Below are 21079 nucleotides of genomic sequence, written 5' to 3'. Positions count from 1 at the left end.
TTTCAAGTGATCATGCTTAACCTTAAGATTAGCATAAAATTCTCGTACCAACGAAGTGACGACATCCTGTGGTGGCTTGCCAAACTCCTCCCAATGCCTAGCGGTATTAATCCCATCTCGGTTCGTGGGAAGCTCAGATCAAATCCCTTCTCTTTTACAATGCTCTTGTTCAGAATTTTAGCATAATTTTCCTTCGCCTTTTTGTCCCAGAACTTGTGTGCATCATAATTCGCAGATGAGGATGCACCCTTTGATTGTTTCTTTCTTGGAGGCATTTTGTCAAACACTTTCAAAGCACCAACTTCCCCTTCAATTCAATTCACTCAACTTGATGATTCTTTCACTCCCCCGAACTTATTAATCACAATAACTATAACTCAACAATATACACACCAATCCAATCAACAATGTCAAGAATGCAGTCCAATAAAATTTAATTTTTCTTTCATAGCCAATAGCACCAATAATTTTGAATTTCAAAGCAAATGTAGTATGGATTTTATCATCTTGAGTTTTGAAATTTGTCTTGGAAGAACAAAATCAAAGCTCCAATCAATCCTTGGTAGAAAATTTTCGAGCCCCATTTTAACACCCTAGGTTTGGTGTTGAATTTGTGGAATGAAGATGTATATTGGATGAAATGATTGAAGGTATGAATGTGTGGAGTGGGAAATGTGTATTTGGAAGAAAAAAATCGAGTGTGGAATGTGTTCTTGAGAGAGTATTTCGAAGTGAAGGAGAGATTGAGGAGAAATGTTCTTCGGTTATGTCCAATGTGTGCATGTTTCAGAATTTAAAAGCATCGACCGTGGGTGCGGTCCAGAACATACCGCGGGTGCGGTAAAGCTACTGGAATTTTTGAATTTTCGACCTTCACCGACCGCAGGTGTGGTTCATATCTTACCGCTGGTGCGGTGTTGGTTCTGGAAACGTATTGTGGGTGCACTACAAAATAGGCCGTGGGTGCGCTTTGCCTACTGGAAATTTTCATTCTTCATTCAGCAAACACCGCAGGTGCGCTGTAAAAAATACCGAGGGTGCGGTGTTGGCTCTTTCAATCTAATGCCGGTGCGTTCAATAATGGACCGCGGGTGCGGTATGACTACTGGAAATTTGTAATTTTCTGTCTTAAACCACCGCAGGGGCGATAATTTTTGTAGCGTGGGTGCACTCTTTGAAATTGTTTTCTCCTCTAATTTTTAGTCCTCAAAAACACAATAGGTATTCATAAGATTTTTGGGAATACAAGAACACACTAAACCAAAAAAATACAAGAATAAAAGTAAAACTTAAAACGAAATGTAATAAAGAAACAAAATTTGGATTGCCTCCCAAAAAGCGCTTGGTTTAACGTCGTCAGCCCGACTGCCACCAATCTACATCAAGTTGATCCGCCCAAAGGAATGTTGTCAAGATTCCGTACTTTAGTCCCATAATAATGCTTGATCCGTTGTCCATTTACTTTAAACGTTCTTCCGTCATTGCATCTTAGCTCAATGGATCCATATGGTTGGACTGATTCTATTGTAAATGGCCCCGACTATCTTGATTTTAGCTTACCAGGAAATAGTTTGAGGCGTGAATTGAACAATAGTACTTGTTTTTTGGGCTCGAAATTTCTATGCAAGATATGGTTGTCGTGCCACTTCTTGGTCTTCTCCTTGTAGATCTTTGCGTTCTCATAAGCCTCATTTCTGAACTCCCCCATCTCATTTAATTGCAATAGCTGCTGCTCACCAGATGCTTCCATGTCAAAGTTGAGCTTTTTCACGGCCCAAAAAGCTCTGTGTTCCAATTCCAGTGGTAAGTGACAGACCTTACCAAAGACCAATGATCGAGCAAAACTTGCACAGTAAATAGTCCCAAAATTTATTTTATAATTGAAAGCTCGATTTAAATATCGCAAGTGCACGATAGTCAAGTTATAATAAACGTAAGTGAATACGAGTATCGATCCACAAGGACTGCGTTATACTAATTTTATTTTCAAGTAAAATTCCTTTAGCGACGATAAATTGAGTTGATTATTAAACTAATGTAAATTAAACAATTAAAATAATTAAAATGCAAAGAAGATGTGTTCAAGAGAGCAATGATTAAATTGGATTAAATCAAATGAGAAATGAATTTGTTGGGAAATTATCAGTTCACCTACCACTCGTGTTTAACTAACTACACTCGACTTTTACCTGAGCATTCAACGGAATTCCCTAGACTAATTAATATACTCTGTCGAGCTATATTAATACTAATCTTAAACATGCAGTACTCAAGTGTCCTCAAATATTTAACAGTTCAAGATTGCATTACATTCTATGGAATCCACTAGCTTTCATCCGGGTGAACTATCACTATCGACACGTACCCAATTCCGTATATCTACTGAAATTGTAAATCCGTGGTTTATAATGTTTGCTCGTATTGTTAATTATTCTATCGAAATCATTAACAACATGAAATAATCAAAGGAAGTTAGCTAGACTTCGATTGAAACAAGAAAGAACAATAGCATAAAAAAATCACTAATAAAAACGTCGAGAAATAATGTTAAACAACGAGTACGGGGTAGGATCCCCTCAATTCCCAACAAATCTAGAGTTTTAGCTACTGAAATTCATAACAAAAACCACAATCAATGTACGAAATAAAATACTGAATAATAAAAATACTAAAGATGACGACGGTTGACGGCCACGACGCGTGGAAATCTCGAGGTCTTCGAAATCTCCTTTGCTCCTCGCCTTCCTCCCCAGAAAAGTGATGAAAATAATGGTTCCAGCCTGAAAAACGGCGCCCCGATCTCGTGTATTAGGTCTAGGTATCTGATAGAGTCCACAAACTTGGAAACAAATCTTTCCAAATCTCGCGTCTCGCTAGGGCGGTCAAAAGTGTTCGCCCTAGCGAGATACTTCGAATAAGTTTCTCGACCATGTCCTTGGTTTCGCTGGGGCGGTCACTTTTGACCGCCCTAGCGAGAGACTTCGAATAAAACTCCTCGGCAAGACTAAAATGCTCGCTGGGGCGGTCACTTTTGGCCGCCCTAGCGAGGTACTTCGAATAAAACTCCTCGGCAAGACTAAAATGCTCGCTGGGGTGGTCACTTTTGGCCGCCCTAGCGAGGTACTTCGAATAAGCTGCTCAATTCCTATCCACTTTTTGGCTCAATTCCTACAAAATGACCACAAAATACACGAGATCAGTCATATGCTACATAATGCTAGAAAAATGCACAATTAAACTAAAATAAACTAATATGATGCATGAATGCGACTCAAAACCAATACTAAAAATACGTAAAATCGAGTCCTATCAACCCCCTCATACTAGCCTTTTGCTCGCCCTCGAGCAAAATAGGTTAAAGCACGAGATTCTAAACAAACTCAACAAACACAAAAAAGAACCCAGACTAGAAATAACCAACACACGTAAATGTCAATGGTGAGTTAACAAATTTTATGCTCATGCCTCAGTGAACTTTCCCACATACAAATTATAATCAAGTCAAATCACAAACGAATACTCATTCTTATCTATACATAAATTTTGACATTAATTTGAACGTGTGTGTGTCATGATGGGTCTAGTCATTCGTGCTTCAAATAGATCAATTATCAAATCGTGCGAGTCACTCAATTAACACTTCAAAACAAGTCTCCCTAGCATGCACCCCCGTGTCCATTTATCACTAACCATAAATTGAACTTTCTTCAAATCTTAAGTGCAGATAAGGGTGTCGAAAAGGAGGGAAATAGGCTCAATTGGCTAAAAGTTGGGAGTACACCGATCATTTTCATTGCGCAATCGTCAAGACTTTTTCGTCTGACTTTCCTCGTCTCCTTACATCTCCAACTTTTAGCCTAGGAATAGAAGTTCATTCCCTTTATTTCGGCTCCCCCTCACCTTACATCCCCATTTTTCTTTTTCTTCCCTTTTTTTTTTTTTTTTTTGTATGCACAATTTTCACAATGTACTCCCCAGGTTAAGAATTTATAACTTTGAACAACAGCTGGTTGGGAGGGAGTATGATATTTTCATTCAGTGTATTGAAAAGAAAGGGTATATATATATATAGTTCAAGACAACTCAATTGTTCTCATTCAATGGTCCCAATTAGTGACTCATTTTCACGGGTTCACATGCTAAATCAACTCATCTATGATGCCTTTCAAGTCAACAACACACAACCTTCAAATTTCACCATTATTCCTACAACATTATAGTCCCCACACATATGTGCTCAAAGAAAAGCTCAAATTTTATACCAAAATTTATGCTTCAACAATCAAGAGTACCACTCATGGAGTGACCCAATCAATACTTTTGTATATTATCAATTCAACATCATCATTGGCTCATATACTATGTCTTTTCACCATAAACGACACCAAACATGTAATACTAATACGGACTAGAAAAAAATAAAACAACCAACTTAAAATAAACAATACTAACACACCAAAGTAAAAAAAAAAAATTAACTCCATCAAACAAAAGAAATGCAACGAACGCAAAACCAATGAACAATCTACCCACCCCCTCATACTAGAGTTGTGCAATGCCCTCATAGCACAAAACGAAACACACACTCAAAACATAAAAAAATATGAATGCAAATGCGAAGACAGAAAGTGCAAAATAAAAAGAAAGGGGAAACAGTAAACTCCCCTGATCAGAAATCGTCCTCCTCCTCATTCTCAGGTGGTGGAACTCCCTCTTGAGCGGCTGGGGGCATAGGATAAGTGTACTGAAAATGGAAGGGCGGCGGGTATGCGGGGGCAGGTGGCCGCCCGGAAGTGTCGATGCCCAAATGAGTCGCGATCCCCAGCGTCAAATATTATATGTTCTGAATGTGGGCTTGATTCACGGCTGGTACTGAGTCTGATAAATGGCCCAAGCGCCCAATTCGTCGACGCGGTCTCGCAAGGCACGGCGGCGTGGCTGCGGAGGTGGTGGTGCCTGTCCCAAGGCTGGTGGTGGTTGAGCTGCTTTCCCATACCCGAAAAATACCTCCGCGGGTAGCTCAGCCTGGCGTTTCTCCCTCTTGGATATATAAAGAGACTGATCAATGGCTCTCATCGGTTGTAACCACTCATCATCGTCTTCAAAAATCACCCCCGCTTGGGCACACAGTTCAGTCACTAACGTTGGGAAATAGAAGCCCAAATTGCTGCTATTGATACACATGGTAAGCTGCCCGAAAATGAGCTTACCCACATCAATCGGCATCCCAGTACAGAGAGCATAAAGAACAACCGCCCTCTCACGCTGCACATCGCTGATATGACCGACTGGCATCAATCTTTTAGACAAGAAAACATACCACAAGGCCTCTTCTACTTTCAAAAATTTCTCAAGAAAAACCGTGTATGCCCCAGGTTGTTTCCACGTGGTGCCCGGATAACATAGCGTGCGAATTATCAAATCATAGTCCGGGTTAAGCACCCACACCTGAAACACCGAATCATCCACCGACTGTAGACCCAACACATCATTGATTGCCATGGAATCATACGGGACTCGACGTCCCCTCACAACCGCCTTATACTCAATTCCCTCCGGGGCATTCGCATAAAATTCACGCACAACCGGAACTACTGCGGCATTCGGTTGTGCGACAAACGTATTCCACCCTCGCCTTTCAATTTGAGACTCAGAAAAAAGATCGATAATAAAATAATCAAATCCGCGCTCAGGGATCGGCTTCCTATGCAGCCTAGCATGCTCAAATCGCTCTCTAGCTTTGTCGTTCACAAACATAGAAGGGGTGGAGCGAGAACTAGAGGCACCGTGAGTTACCTTGGATTGTTTGGGTGCCATGGCAAGACCGGAGTGCACAAGGTATGAATATCGCCGGAAAAATTCTTGAGGGTCGCCGGAATCTATGCAAGATGACCGGAGAAGAAGAATTTGTCGCCTAAATGCTTCCCTGTGGAGAGGAGAGACCAAGGTGGAGCCTTTGCCCTGAAAAATTGCCAAATAATGAATATTATGCACACAAAAGGGATGGGGGCGCCGGAAAAACGAGAGGAGGGGAGTAGGGTTCAAAATGAGGAAGAAAGAGAAGGGGAAAACGTTTTATATCTGCGCGACTCGCTAGGGCGGCCCCTTTTGTCCGCCCTAGCGAGTAGTTTCGGCAAAACAAAATTTTTAAAGATACGAGTCCTCGCTGGGGCGGTCACTTTTGACCGCCCTAGCGAGTAGTTTCGAAAAAAAAACTATTTGAAAAGTATGAGTCCTCGCTGTGACCGCCCTAGCGAGATGTTTCGGCTAAACCAATGACTGAAACCAAAACTAAAGCTCGCTGGGGCGGTCACTTTTGACCGCCCTAGCGAGAAGCTTCGGCGAAAAACACGAATTCCATGCCATGCAATGACCTAAATGCAAATGATGCGATAAAAAAATAAATAAAATGAAATTAAAACAATATAAGGAGTAGAAGTAGTTCTCAATTTAGAGTCTAGAGCTAGACTTTTCACCCATGTCCTCAAGGACTGTCATGGAGTCGAGTGACTCCAATTTGTGGCTCAATTGTGCCACCCAGATAGTGCTTCAATCTTTGGGCGTTCACAGTAAACGTCCCTTCCTTTCCATCATGTAATACCACTGCACCCGATGGGAACACCTTGGCGATAGTGAATGGCCCTGACCACCTTGATTTTAGTTTGCCCGGAAAGAGTCGCAGGCGAGAATTGTACAACAACACCGCTTCACCCACTTTGAATTCCCTTCTTATAATGTGCTTATCATGGGCTCGTTTGGTGCGTTCCTTGTAGGACAGTGCAAGATCATAAGCTCTTCCTCGGAACTCATCTAACTGATTCAACTGCAGCAACCGTTTTTCACCTGCAAGAGCAAAATCAAAGTTTAGTGCTTTGGTCGCCCAATATGCTCTATGCTCTAATTCTACTGGTAGATGAAATGCTTTACCAAAAAGTAACCTATACGGTGTAGTGCCTATAGGTGTTTTAAATGCAGTACGATAAGCCCACAAAGCATCATCTAACCGAACGGACCAGTCCTTCCTATTCACATTGACCGTCTTCTCCAAAATCCTCTTAATTTCCCGATTGGACACTTCAACTTGTCCACTCGTTTGGGGATGGTATGGAGTGGAAACCTTGTGGGTGACACCATATTTGCCCAGCAGTTTATCAAAAATTTTGTTGCAAAAATGGGTGCCACCATCACTTATGATTGCACGTGGTGTACCAAATCGATTAAAAATACGTTTCTTCAAAAATTTTAACACCACTTGTGCATCATTAGTGGCACAAGCCTCCGCCTCCACCCATTTCGATACATACTCCACTGCCACCAAAATAAATTTCTTTGCAAAAGACACAGGAAACGGACCCATAAAATCAATACCCCACACATCAAATATTTCACACTCAACAATATTAGTTAAAGGCATCTCATGACGGTTGGAAATATTACCTGTGCGTTGGCATCTATCACAATTGAGAACATACAAACGAGCATCCTTAAAAAGAGTTGGCCAATAGAAGCCACATTCAAGTACCTTAGATGCCGTCCGTATGGGTCCAAAGTGACCACCTACCTCACGGTCATGACAATGGTTCAGAATTCGATTGGTTTCCTCTTCCGGCACACATCTTCTTATCATGGAGTCTGCACAGATCTTAAACAAAAACGGTTCCTCCCAAAAATAGTATTTCACGTCTGAAAAGAATTTCTTTCTTTGGTGAAACGATAATTTAGGTGGAGGTGTGCCAGTGACAAGAAAGTTAGCAAAATCGGCATACCACGGGTACGCATTTATCTCAAGTAATTGTTCATCAGGAAACCAGTCATCTATATCATCATCGACGCACTTAACTCTAACATGCTCAAGCCTAGACAGATGATCAGCAACTACATTTTCCACCCCCTTTTTATCTCGAATTTCGAGATCAAATTCTTGCAATAGTAAAATCCACCGAATCAATCTAGGTTTCGCATCTTTCTTAGCAAGCAAGTATTTGAGGGCAGAATGATCCGTATACACAGTTACTTTAGACAGAACAAGGTATGCATGAAATTTATCGAAAGCAAATACTATAGCAAGTAATTCTTTTTCAGTAGTAGCGTAATTCAATTGAGCATCATTTAAAGTCTTACTTGCATAGTAGATGGTATGAAATACCTTGTTCTTTCTTTGACCCAGCACCGCACCCACAGCCGTATCACTAGCATCGCACATCACCTCAAACGGTAAATCCCAATCAGGGGCAGTCAGAACAGGTGCTGTCACCAAGCTTTCCTTGAGTATCTCGAATGCCTGCAGACAAGTAGAATCAAAATTAAATTCCACATCTTTTATCAACAAAGAGGATAACGGTTTAGCAATTTTAGAAAAATCTTTAATGAACCGCCTATAGAAACCAGCATGCCCTAGGAAACTCCTGACTCCTTTCACTGATGCCGGTGGTGGTAGGTTTTTGATTACTTCCACCTTGGCCTTGTCAACCTCCATTCCATTCTCTGATACCTTGTGTCCTAAAACAATTCCCTCTTGAACCATAAAATGACACTTCTCCCAATTCAACACCAAATTGCTCTCTTCACATCTAATTAATACCAAATTCAAGTTCTCTAAACATTCATTAAATGAAGAGCCAAAAATAGATAAATCATCCATAAAAATTTCAAGGCCATTTCCAATCATGTCATGAAAGATAGCAGTCATGCATCTCTGAAATGTTGCAGGTGCATTGCATAAACCAAAAGGCATACGCCTAAACGCAAAAGTACCATAAGGGCAAGTGAAAGTAGTTTTCTCTTGGTCCTCAGGTGCAATTGTGATTTGATTGTATCCCGAATATCCATCTAGAAAGCAATAAAATTCATGACCTGCTAAACGTTCAATCATTTGATCGATAAATGGCAAGGGAAAGTGATCTTTACGGGTTGCATCATTCAATTTCCTATAATCTATGCACACACGCCAACCCGTAACAATTCTAGTGGGAATCAACTCATTTTTTTCATTAGTAATGACAGTAATCCCACCCTTTTTTGGCACACATTGTACAGGACTTACCCACGCACTATCAGAGATAGGATAGATAATACATGCATCCAGAAGTTTAATCGTTTCAGCTTTTACTACCTCTTGCATCTTTGGATTGAGTCTCCTTTGTGGTTGTGCTAGAGGTGAGTATTGATCTTCCATCAGAATTTTGTGCATGCAAATTGAAGGACTTATCCCTTTGATGTCCGCAACCTTCCAAGCGAATGCGCCTTTATACTCCTTAAGGACTCCCAAGAGTTTACTCTCCGTGTCATCTGTCAAAGAAGAGGAAATAATAACAGGTAATTTATTATTTTCTCCTAAATATACGTACTTGAGATGTGGAGGTAGTGGTTTGAGCTCCAAAGTAGGTGGCTCCTCTAGGCTTAACTTTTGAGGCATTAAATCTTTTCTGTCTCCCAATTCCTCAAGTCTAAGCCTCACTTGCTTTCTCCAAGGTGGAATGGAATTCAAGTGAGCTACCATCTCCATCTTTTCCTCGTCTAGCTCGTCCTCCTGCTTTCCAGTCGTGAGAGTAGCCTCCAATGGTTCTTTCAATCCATCCTGCATAAAATCACAAACGAGAGAATCCAAGACATCAATACTAAAACAACTATCATTGTGCATTGTGTGCTTGAGAGTATTAAAGACATCAAAAATAATTTCTTCTTCTCCAACTCTCAGTCTCAATTTTCCCTCTTCAACATCAATCAGTGCTTTCCCTGTAGCCAGGAATGGTCTCCCTAGGATCAAAGGCATCTCTACATCTTCCTCCATGTCAAGTATCACAAAATCTGCAGGGAAAATGAACTTATCCACTTTCACCAAAACATCTTCGATAATCCCACGTGGATACTTGACAGATCTGTCAGCCAGCTGCAACGACATCCTAGTTGGCTTGGGTTCACCTAATCCAAGTCTCCTGAATACAGAAAAAGGCATCAGATTAATACTCGCACCAAGATCACATAGAGCTTTATGAAAATTAATGTCACCAATAATGCAAGGTATAGAGAAACTCCCTGGATCTTTTTGCTTAGGAGGCATCTTGTTTTGAACTAAAGCGGAGCAATTTTCAGTCAAATTCACCGTCATATGATCTTCTAGCTTCCGCTTATTCGCTAAGATATCTTTCAAGAATTTTGCATAACTTGGCATATTCAATAAAGCATCAGCAAAAGCAATGTTAATATGCAATTTTTTAAATACCTCAAGAAATTTACCAAATTGTGCATCTAATTGGGCTTTCTTCATTGCTGCAGGGAAAGGTGGAGGGATAACAATTTTATTTTGTGCAATAGGTGTAGATGTAGAGTTAGAAGACTTACCTCCTCGAGTTTCCACCTCATCCCCACCGTGCTTGGTCTTTTCTTCACTAGACTCGAGTGCTTTTCCACTACGCAATTCCACAGCCTTCACATGTTCTCTTGGGTTAGTTTCTGTGTTGCTTGGCAAAGTTCCTTGCTCCCTATTAGCAATCAACTTAGCCAATTGTCCGATTTGATTCTCTAACCCCTTTATGGATGCATCTTGATTCTGAAATCTCGTCTCTGTTGCAGAAATAAATTTAGTCATCATTTGCTCTAAATTGGACTTCTCCTCCCGAGGCGGCTCTGGCTTGAATCCTTGGTGCATCCCATATGGTGGACCTCTTTGTTGGCGATTTTGGCTGTTTTGGCCTCCCCACGAAAAGTTTGGGTGATTCCTCCATCCCAGATTGTATGTATTCGAATAAGGGTCATTTCTAGGACGGTTCTGGAATCCCACTTGTTTCACCGGTGCTCCCTCAGGCACATAAAATGGATTGCCATCTTGGCAATCCTGCACGTCATGCTCACCCCCACACTTATCACAGAAAATTTCTTGCAGACGCATATCCGACCCACTCATGCTCATCCCATCAATCTTTCTATTCAAAGCCTCTAACTGTGCTGAAACCGCAGACAAATCATTAACTTGATGAACTCCAGCACCTCGTCTCTGCCTATCAGACTGAGGATGATAGCTACTCGCAGCCATCTCCTCCAATAACTCATATCCTTCCTCAGCCGTCTTTCTCAGTAAGTTACCACATGCAGCAGCATCTATCATAGTACGGTTAGGAGTAATCAGACCATAGTAGAAAGTTTGAACAACTAACCCAAGCGGTAGCTCATGGTGTGGACATCTCCTCAACAAGTCCTTGTAGCGCTCCCATGCCTCGTAAAGTGACTCGTTCTCATATTGAGCAAACGTAGTAATGTCGGCTCTAAGCTTCATAGTCTTCGACGGAGGAAAGTACTTGATCAGGAATGCCTTTGCCATATCCTCCCATGTAGTGATAGACCCTACAAGCAAACAGTTTAACCACGACTTAGCTTTATCTTTCAGTGAAAATGGAAATAAGCGCAAACGAACAGCATCATCAGACACGCCATTAAACTTAAAAGTATCACAAATTTCAAGAAAGCCCCGCTATATGAGAATTAGGGTCGTCAAGTGCACTTCCCCCAAATTGAACAGTGTTCTGAATCATCTGGATGATAGCTGGCTTGATCTCAAACTGATTAGCTCGGATGACTGGTCTTACGATGCTTGGACGTGCTCCATCAAGAGACGGCTGTGCATAATCCAACATTGGAATGCGACGTGGTATCTCAACTTGTCTATTGTCACGCTGTTCCTCTCCACGTTCTTGCTCGTGTCTTCCCATCTGTTCTTTGAGACTTTGTTGTTGTCTTCGACGTCTAGCTGTGCGTTCAATCTCGGGGTCAAAATGCTCAAGCTTAAATTCGAGTGATCTTCACATGCACCACCAGAAAAATCTGCAACACAATGCGAGTATCAAATAGCAATAAAATCAATAATACTAAAGAATTTAAATGAAAATAAAAAATCGTGAATCAACAGTCCCCGGCAACGGTGCCAAAAACTTGATCGAGCAAAACTTGCACAGTAAATAGTCCCAAAATTTATTTTATAATTGAAAGCTCGATTTAAATATCGCAAGTGCACGATAGTCAAGTTATAATAAACGTAAGTGAATACGAGTATCGATCCACAAGAACTGCATTACACTAATTTTATTTTCAAGTAAAATTCCTTTAGCGACGATAAATTGAGTTGATTATTAAACTAATGTAAATTAAACAATTAAAATAATTAAAATGCAAAGAAGATGTGTTCAAGAGAGCCATGATTAAATTGGATTAAATCAAATTAGAAATGAATTTGTTGGGAAATTATCAGTTCACCTACCACTCGTGTTTAACTAACTACACTCGACTTTTACCTGTGCATTCGACGGAATTCCCTAGACTAATTAATATACTCTGTCGAGCTATATTAATACTAATCTTAAACATGCAGTACTCAAGTGTCCTCAAATATTTAACAGTTCAAGATTGCATTACATTCTATGGAATCCACTAGCTTTCATCCGGGTGAACTATTACTATCGACACGTACCCAATTCCGTATATCTACTGAAATTGTAAATCCGTGGTTTATACTGTTTGGTCGTATTGTTAATTATTCTATCGAAATCATTAACAACATGAAATAATCAAAGGAAGTTAGCTAGACTTCGATTGAAACAAGAAAGAACAATAGCATAAACAAATCACTAATAAAAACGTCGAGAAATAATGTTAAACAACAAGTACGGGGTAGGATCCCCTCAATTCCCAACAAATCTAGAGTTTTAGCTACTGAAATTCATAACAAAAACCACAATCAATGTACGAAATAAAATACTGAATAATAAAAATACTAAAGATGACGACGGTTGACGGCCACGACGCGTGGAAATCTCGAGGTCTTCGAAATCTCCTTTGCTCCTCGCCTTCCTCCCCAGAAAAGTGATGAAAATAATGGTTCCAGCCTGAAAAACGGCGCCCCGATCTCGTGTATTAGGTCTAGGTATCTGATAGAGTCCACAAACTTGGAAACAAATCTTTCCAAATCTCGCGTCTCGCTAGGGCGGTCAAAAGTGTTCGCCCTAGCGAGATACTTCGAATAAGTTTCTCGACCATGTCCTTGGTTTCGCTGGGGCGGTCACTTTTGACCGCCCTAGCGAGAGACTTCGAATAAAACTCCTCGGCAAGACTAAAATGCTCACTGGGGCGGTCACTTTTGACCGCCCTAGCGAGGTACTTCGAATAAAACTCCTCGGCAAGACTAAAATGCTCGCTGGGGCGGTCACTTTTGGCCGCCCTAGCGAGGTACTTCGAATAAGCTGCTCAATTCCTATCCACTTTTTGGCTCAATTCCTATAAAATGACCATAAAATACACGAGATCAGTCATATGCTACATAATGCTAGAAAAATGAACAATTAAACTAAAATAAACTAATATGATGCATGAATGCGACTCAAAACCAATACTAAAAATACGTAAAATCGAGTCCTATCAACCAACCTATAGGGTGACATTCCAATAGGTGTCTTGAATGCCGTTCTGTACGCCCATAAGGCATCATCCAGCTTCAGTGCCTAATCCTTCAGGTCTGGCTTCACCGTTTTTTCCAATATCAGCTTAATCTCCCGATTGGATACTTTTGCTTGTCCATTTGCTTGTGGGTGGTATGCCAGAGTCACCTTATGCTTCATATCATATTTAGCCAAAAGTGAGTTAAAGATTTCATTACAAAAATGTGTACGTTCATCACTAATTATGGCTCTTGGTGTCCCAAATCTTGTGAAGATGTTCCTGTGAACAAACTTAGCAACCACTCGAGCATCATTAGTATTGGTGGCAATTTCTTCCACCCATTTTCGACACATAATCCACAGCAAGAAAAATATACGATTGACCAAAAGAAGATGGGAATGGTCCCATGAAGTCAATACCCCAAACATCAAAAAGTTCAACTTCCAAAATATTGGTCAATGGAAACTCATTGCGTCTAGAAATATTGCCAACCCTTTGGCATCTGTCACATGATTAGCTAAGGTATAACTATCTTTGAACAAAGTAGGCCAATAAAAACCAGAATGTAATACCTTGAATACTTCCATGATGTCTTCCGCCTTGTCTGCAAATATGAGCATCATACATCTCTATAAAGTAGCAGGTGCATTGCATAGCCCAAAAGGCATCCTCCTAAAAGAAAACGTTCCATAGGGGCACGTAAAGGTTGTCTTCTCTTGATCTTCTGGTGCTATAGCAATCTGGTTATAACCTGAATAACCATCTAAAAAACAGTAGTGACAATAACCAGCAAGTCTATCAAGCATTTGATCAATAAAGGCAATGGAAAATGATCTTTACGTGTGGCATCGTACAACTTCCTATAATCAATACATACTCGCCATCCAGTCACAGTACGAGTAGATATTAGTTCATCATTTTCATTCTTTACCACAGTCATTCCACCCTTTTTAGGCATTACTTGCACAAGAGACACCCAACTGCTGTCAGAAAAAGCATATATAACTCCAGCATTTAACAATTTCAACACTTCATTAATAGGTAATTAAGTTTATAAATAACTAAACCTAGTCTTCAAACCCTCATATTTCAGCCTCCATCAGCCGAGAACACCTTGCACACACTCACAATATTTTCGAAAATAAGGAGAAGAAAAAGGCTAGGAGTTCTTCGTCGTCCGGTAGTCCAACGTTGCACCCTCGTCGAAGATCGAATAATCGAGCGTTATAAACTCAAAGGCAAGTTTCCTAAACTCTTTTAGCATCATACAAATCATATTACGCATGATTTAATTGTTGATGCAAGAATAAAATAGGTATTCGATAATTTTTACGGTAGAACGTTTATACGACGTTTTTGTGTTTTTATGAAAAACTATTTGAGTCCAACGATACGCTGCCAAGGTAGGAATATATATAATTGAAATATAATCAAAACATGACAAATTTTAATTTTAAGGAGAAAACCAAGCTGGAACCGTGGGCATCAATTCAATGAAGGAGCCGTGGGTTTGGTTGGTTGGTGCAAATCAATTGGCTCGTTTTTTTATACATGGGGAAAGGTGGCTCGACCAGGGCTCGTCCAGGGTTAAGGGTGGTCTCTGTTTAGGGTCAGGAAGGGTCCTAGCATGGCTAGGACCCCTCGCGCTTAGCCTTGGAGGAGTCCCATGGTGAAGGGTCACCTCGCGCGATCAAATTGTAGGGACAGCAGCCAAGGGGGCTGGCTGCTGGGGCTGGGCGGCTCAGGGTAGGTTCATCAGGGTCCTAGGGTCATGGGCAGGGGTCATGCCAGGTGCTGGAGTGGCTGCTCTGGGCGCTGGCTCGAAGAAACGTGAGGGAAGCCATGACAGCAAAGTGTAGCGCGCAGGTTGGGTCCCTGATTCAGAAGCTTCGCCTCTTGGGTTCAGGGCTTGGACTGGTCTGGGTAGGGGCTGGCGGTGGTCCAGGGATGGTTAGGAATAGGTGGGTTTGGTGGTGGCTCGGTTGGGAGAGTCGTGGAATAGTTAGGAGTCCTAACACCCAAGGAAACTCACGCACAACACGTACAGATATTTTTGGTTTCAGTTCAGGTGAGTTTGAGCGACTTAGGGGCTGGTTCTCTGGGCTGGGATTGGTCTGGAGGGGTGCCTAGGTGGGTTGGCTAGGGTTTGGCTCGAGGTGGCTCGGGCGTGGCTCGAGTAAATTGGGAGATGGCTCGGTGGTTTCGATTCGGTGTCATATTTCGAATTTAATAAAGAAAAAATAGAACCATGGGTCCACGGGTGTGGCTCATGACTTGGAAGGGTATAATAAATCTTAAAAATGTTATGTTTAAAATTTGGGATCAAAATAATGAGTTTTGGATTTATCCGGGATTTAATCGCCGCACGAAACGCTAAATAACGAGTTAATTTAAAAGTCTAGTTTTATGCTTCATAAAATTATGAAAAATTGTATTTAAGCTCAAATAATTATTAAAAGCCTAATTTTTTAATTTGGGAATTTTATATTACGGTTTGGTTTAATTCGAGATTAAAACGCATTAATACGTTATATTTAAGATCGATTTAAGCCAAATAAAAATATGAGAAAATTCATATAAGTTTAAATAATTATTTAGAATAATTCCATGTCATTAAATGTGAGAAAAGGATAAATTCTAGAATTTTTACGTCCAGGGGCAAAACAGTCTTTTTACACTTAAGAAAATACGAAAAACGCTTGGCAGCGTCCCGAAGGATCATAACTCATGTTAAATGATTTTTCATGATTTATTATGATGATTTTGATGATAATATGTATTTTTACGATTTATGGTAAATCTGTGCAATTTTTACTGTTTAAAATGTTATTTTTGGAAAGTTGCGCTATTTATGATTTTTAAAGAAAAGGAAAAATACTTTAAAGGATGTGAAGTGACTGTGACAAAAGATATGATTTATGATATATGATTTTGTGTGGATAACGTGAGGGGAAAAAGCCACAGAGGGAACCATCTACGGGAAAAGGCCCCCGAGGGAACTCATTTATGGGAAAAGGCCCTTAAGAGAACATGTCTATGGGAAAAGGCCCCCGAGGGAACCCCGACGATCATATTTCCATGGTGGAGCCTAGTGCACACCCCCATGGGCCATGTGGAGCTAAGACTGCAGTCGACCGAAGGATAAAAGCTAGTCACTTTCAAGGATCAAACTTCACCCAAAATTATATATGATTGAAAGATTTACGATTTTAATGATTTTATGTTATATGATTTATGATAATGATTAAAGCTATTTTTAAATGATTTTTTTAAAAGATTTATTTATGCTTAAAGTTATTTTAAAATGATTTTACTATTTATGATTTATTTATGCTCAAATAATTTTTAATGGTTTATTTATGTTCAAAAGATTATTTTAAATAAAAATATGATTTTTAAATGCATGTGGATGTATATGTATTATTTTTTATCTATGTTTAGAACGTGTTGAGTCTTTAGACTCACTAGATTTGTATGATGCAGGATTTGATGATTTTTGAAGGCGGTGACGATCGAGTCTATCGAGTGCAGCAGTACACATCCGATGGCCTTTATGTTTCCGCACTAGCTAAATGGATTTATGATTTAAAGATTTATGCTAAAGATTTTATTAGAGATATTTATTATACTTTATTTTATTGTTAGTGATCTTTTCAAAGGTCGATTTAGGAAATTTGGTTAGTCGATGATTTAGGATTTATTTTATGCACTTGAGATTTAAATTGTTAAATTATTATGGTTCGTGATTATGTTAGATTTTTTATTTAGTAATTTAAAGTTTATGATTTAAGATTAGAAAAAAAAAATCGAGGTCGTTTCATTCCCCACCAACTCTCAAGGTGAGTTCTCCTTTGTGTACATCTTCTATCAATGCTTTTCCAGTGGCTAAGAAGGGTCGCCCAAAAATCAATGGAGCATCTTGATCCTCCTCCATATCAAGTATTACAAAATCAGCAGGGAAGATAAACTTGTCAACTTTTACCAAAATATCTTCAACAATTCCACGATGATATGTGAGTGACCTATCTGCAAGTTGCAAAGTTATAGTGGTTGGTTTGACCTCCCCAAGCTCCAAGTCCCTATAAATAGAAAATGACATAAGATTAATACTCGCTCCAAGATCATATAAAACTTTATTAACATGAGTACTACCAATAATACAAGGAATAGTAAAACTCCCTGGATCTTTTAGTTTTTGTGGTAACTTCTTTTGGAGAATGGCGTTGTACTCTTCAATCAACTTCACTGTCGCGAACTCTTGCAAATTTATCTTCTTTGACATAACATCTTTGATGAACTTTGCATAGTTTGGCATTTGCTCTAAAGTATCAGCAAATGGAATGTTGATGTGAAACTTATTGAAAATCTCCAAAAATTTTGCAAATTGATCATCGATAATCTTCTTCCGAAATCTCTATGGGTATGGAAGATTCGGTTTCAGTATAGGAATCCGTTCAACTTCAGGTTCAATCCGAGACTCCTCAACCTTGTTCTCCTTTCCATTTTCACATTCATCTTCTTCAACTCTCTTCTCATTTTCCTCATTCTCTTTGGATTTTTTAACCTCAATTTCTCTTCCACTTCTCAAAGTTACAGCTTTGCATTGCTCCTTTGGATTCACTTCAGTATTACTTAGGAATTGACCTCTATTTTGATCTCTCCATACATTAGCCAACTGTCCAATTTGTTTCTCCAATGATTTCATTGTGGCACCCATATTTACCATGTGAGTTTTCGTGCCATCAAGACGAGATCAGTCCTAGCCATCCTTTTACTAGATTCAGCAACAAATGTCTCAGCTAGATCCTCAAGTGAAGGCTTTCCTTCCCCCTTCGATGTATTGAACCCCGGTGGAGGATTCAACACATTCTTATAATTAGCATATGAAAAATTCTCATGATTTCTCAAACCAGGATGATAAGTGTTAGGGGGAGGGTTACCTGGATATCCTCCGTATCCACCAAAATTCCTATTTTTAACATAATTAGCCTCATCAGGAATATTTGGTTCTTCAATAACAACCGATGCATTTTCAACCTCTGTTGTACTAGCTTTATTCATAGCTGTAATTTGAGTTGTTAAAGCTGAAACTTGTGCGGTGAGTGATGTAATAGGATCTACGACATAAATTCCAGCTGGCTTCTTTACTCCTGACCTCTCAGACGGCCACTGATAACTTTTAATGTTCATCTGTTTAAGAAAATCATATGCTTGATCAGGTGATTTGGCAAATACCGTGCTACCAGCTGCTGCATCCACAGTGCCTCTCGTTTGTCCATTCAAACCATTGTAAAACAATACAATCTGTACCCAATCTTCAAAGCCATGGTTTGGACAACTCCTCAAAAACTCCTTATACCGTTCCCATGCCTCATATAATTGCTCAAAGTCAGTTTGCCTAAAAGTACATATCTCAATCTTCAATTGTACAGACTTAGCAGGTGGAAAATATTTAGCAAGGAACTTGGTTGCTAACTCCTGCCATGTAGTGATACTCCCCAAAGGAAGCGATTGGAGCCATACTCTTTCTTGGTCCCTAAGAGAAAAAAGAAACAAGCGCAATCGAATTATATCATCAGGAACACCATTTATCTTTACCGTGTCAGTGATTTCAAGGAATGTTCTGAGATGTAGATGAGAATCTGCAGTAGCGGCTCCCCCAAATTGGTTCTGTTGAACCATGTTTATCAATGCGGGCTTGAGCTCAAAGTTGTTTGCATTAAAATCTAGACTAATTGGTAACAATACAAATATAAATTTAAAATAAACATTCCCCGGCAACGGCGAAAAAAACTTGTTGCGTGTTTTCTTGATTGCTCGCAAGCGCACGACGTCAAGTTATAGTAAAATTTATTTTTGAGTACAAGTATCGATCCCACGAGGAATGTGTATATAAATGTATATTAGTACTTGTGATTAAAATAGTCTCGACTTTATTTAGAATAATCCATTAAAAGATTTGTTTGCAAGAATAACTAAATTGAAAATGTATTTAAATGTAACACCAATTTATTACAATTGACAATGGAATAAAAGATTTAGAGATCTGATTTCACGCAACTATCCACCATGTGTAATTTCTTGTAGCTATATTATAAAAATCCTTCTTATTCATTAGTTATGAATCCTAAAATTATCTACTACCTCTCCCGAGTGTTAAGAAGATATTAGTTATCTAAAAATGGATTGCAACGCCCCCATCAACAATCTACAATTAAATAACACAATAAACACTAGATTCTTTATGGGCTTCGATAGCATTATAGGCCATCCCGAACTCTATAAATACTATTGATGTATTTTTCTCTTTTCTTGTTTATAATTTCATCTTCAGAACAATACAAATGAACAATATAAAAAACTTAAATAGCTTAGTTTATAAACCCAACACATGGTTTCTAGCTTTGTTCCATCTTTCCTCTAGAAATAAAAATTATTTCATGATAACACAAGCAAAATAACAAAACATGGTTATAAAACAAGGCATATCAAATGAAAAATAAATAGAAGAACTTAGAACAAGAGTTTGAAGTGCTGATTCTGTCCCCGAAGTTGTGCAAAAGATTTTCCAAAAACTTGATGTTTTGGATCTTCAATCCTCTAGCAGCAACTTCTACTCCTCCATTGGCTCCCAATACCCTAGATGGTAAGAAAATGATATATTTTTATAGTCCAGGCAAGCCTCAATTCGCAGCACACCAAAATCTTGGACTTCCATGCGCAGCACACCCAAATACAGATTTTCCGGATTCTTTCTTGCAAGGAGCGCGGGTGCGGTCAGGAAGTCATCGCTGGTGCGGTGCTTCTACTAGTGTGTGAGCGCAGGTGCGGTATGGATTTTAGCGTGGGTGCGGTGCAAATATGAGCACGGGTGCGATATAGCCTCTGTATTTTTTTATATATATTTTACACTTTCTAATTCAACACTTTAATACTCCAAACTCTCATTCTAAGCTTCCAAACTACAACAACAGAAACAACAACAAATCACATAAAAACTGCTCAAGAATCACAAAATTCCATGTTAAAAACAAGTAATAAAAGTGCAATAAATTGCACTTATTACATAGGCACCGCAATAGAAGAGAAGTCATGGATGAAATTCCTGTAGTAACCTGCCAATCCCAAGAAACTACAAATCTCTGTCACTCTCTTCGGAACCGGCCAATCTCTGACTGCCTCTACTTTGCTGGGGTCGACCTCTATGCCATCCTTAGATAAAATGTGGCCCAAGAATGCCACTCTGTCGAGCCAAAACTTACACTTGCTGAACTTGGCATACAGTCGTCTATCTTGTAGAGTCTGCAATACTGTCCTCAGATGAAAACTGTTCTCCATCCTGCTCTTCGAATAGATCAGAATATCCTCAATGAGAACTATGATGAACTGATCTAAAAATGGCTGGAATACACGATTCATGAGATCCATGAAGATCGTTGGCGCGTTCGTCAGACCGAAGAGAATCACCAAAAACTCATAGTGCCCGTAACGCGTCCGGAAAGCTGTCTTATGCACATATGACTCCCTCACTTTAGCTTATGATGTCCGGATCAGAGGTCTATCTTGGAGAACACTGAGGCTCCCTGAAACTGATCAAATAATTCTCGATCCTAGGCAAATACTTATTCTAACTGTGACGCTGTTCAGCTCTCCG

At 39.7% G+C, this 21079-nt stretch overlaps 1 protein-coding gene and 1 non-coding gene across 2 annotated transcripts; one reads left to right on the top strand and one right to left on the bottom strand.

Annotated features, from left to right (window-relative positions):
* Window positions 1–11162: 11162 nt before the first annotated feature.
* LOC140821519 (small nucleolar RNA R71) lies at window positions 11163–11269 on the top strand. Its single transcript, XR_012115775.1, has one exon. It is a non-coding gene; the product is annotated as a small nucleolar RNA R71 (small nucleolar RNA).
* A 5973-nt stretch (window positions 11270–17242) lies between these two features.
* Window positions 17243–17707, bottom strand: LOC140821515 (uncharacterized). Its single transcript, XM_073182010.1, has one exon. The coding sequence runs from the start codon at window positions 17705–17707 to the stop codon at window positions 17243–17245; it is 465 nt and encodes a 154-aa protein (XP_073038111.1).
* Window positions 17708–21079: the final 3372 nt, after the last annotated feature.

Source organism: Primulina eburnea, unplaced genomic scaffold (genome assembly GCF_022965805.1).
Source record: "Primulina eburnea isolate SZY01 unplaced genomic scaffold, ASM2296580v1 ctg608_ERROPOS200000, whole genome shotgun sequence".
NCBI lineage: Eukaryota > Viridiplantae > Streptophyta > Magnoliopsida > Lamiales > Gesneriaceae > Primulina > Primulina eburnea.
Note: the sequence above shows the minus strand (reverse complement) of the source record. Positions and strands in the feature narration are given on the sequence as shown.

What these genes read in the sequence shown, in the direction of transcription:
- LOC140821515 (XM_073182010.1), bottom strand. Translation starts at nt 17,707, where the DNA reads ATGTCAAAGAAGATAAATTTGCAAGAGTTCGCGACAGTGAAGTTGATT.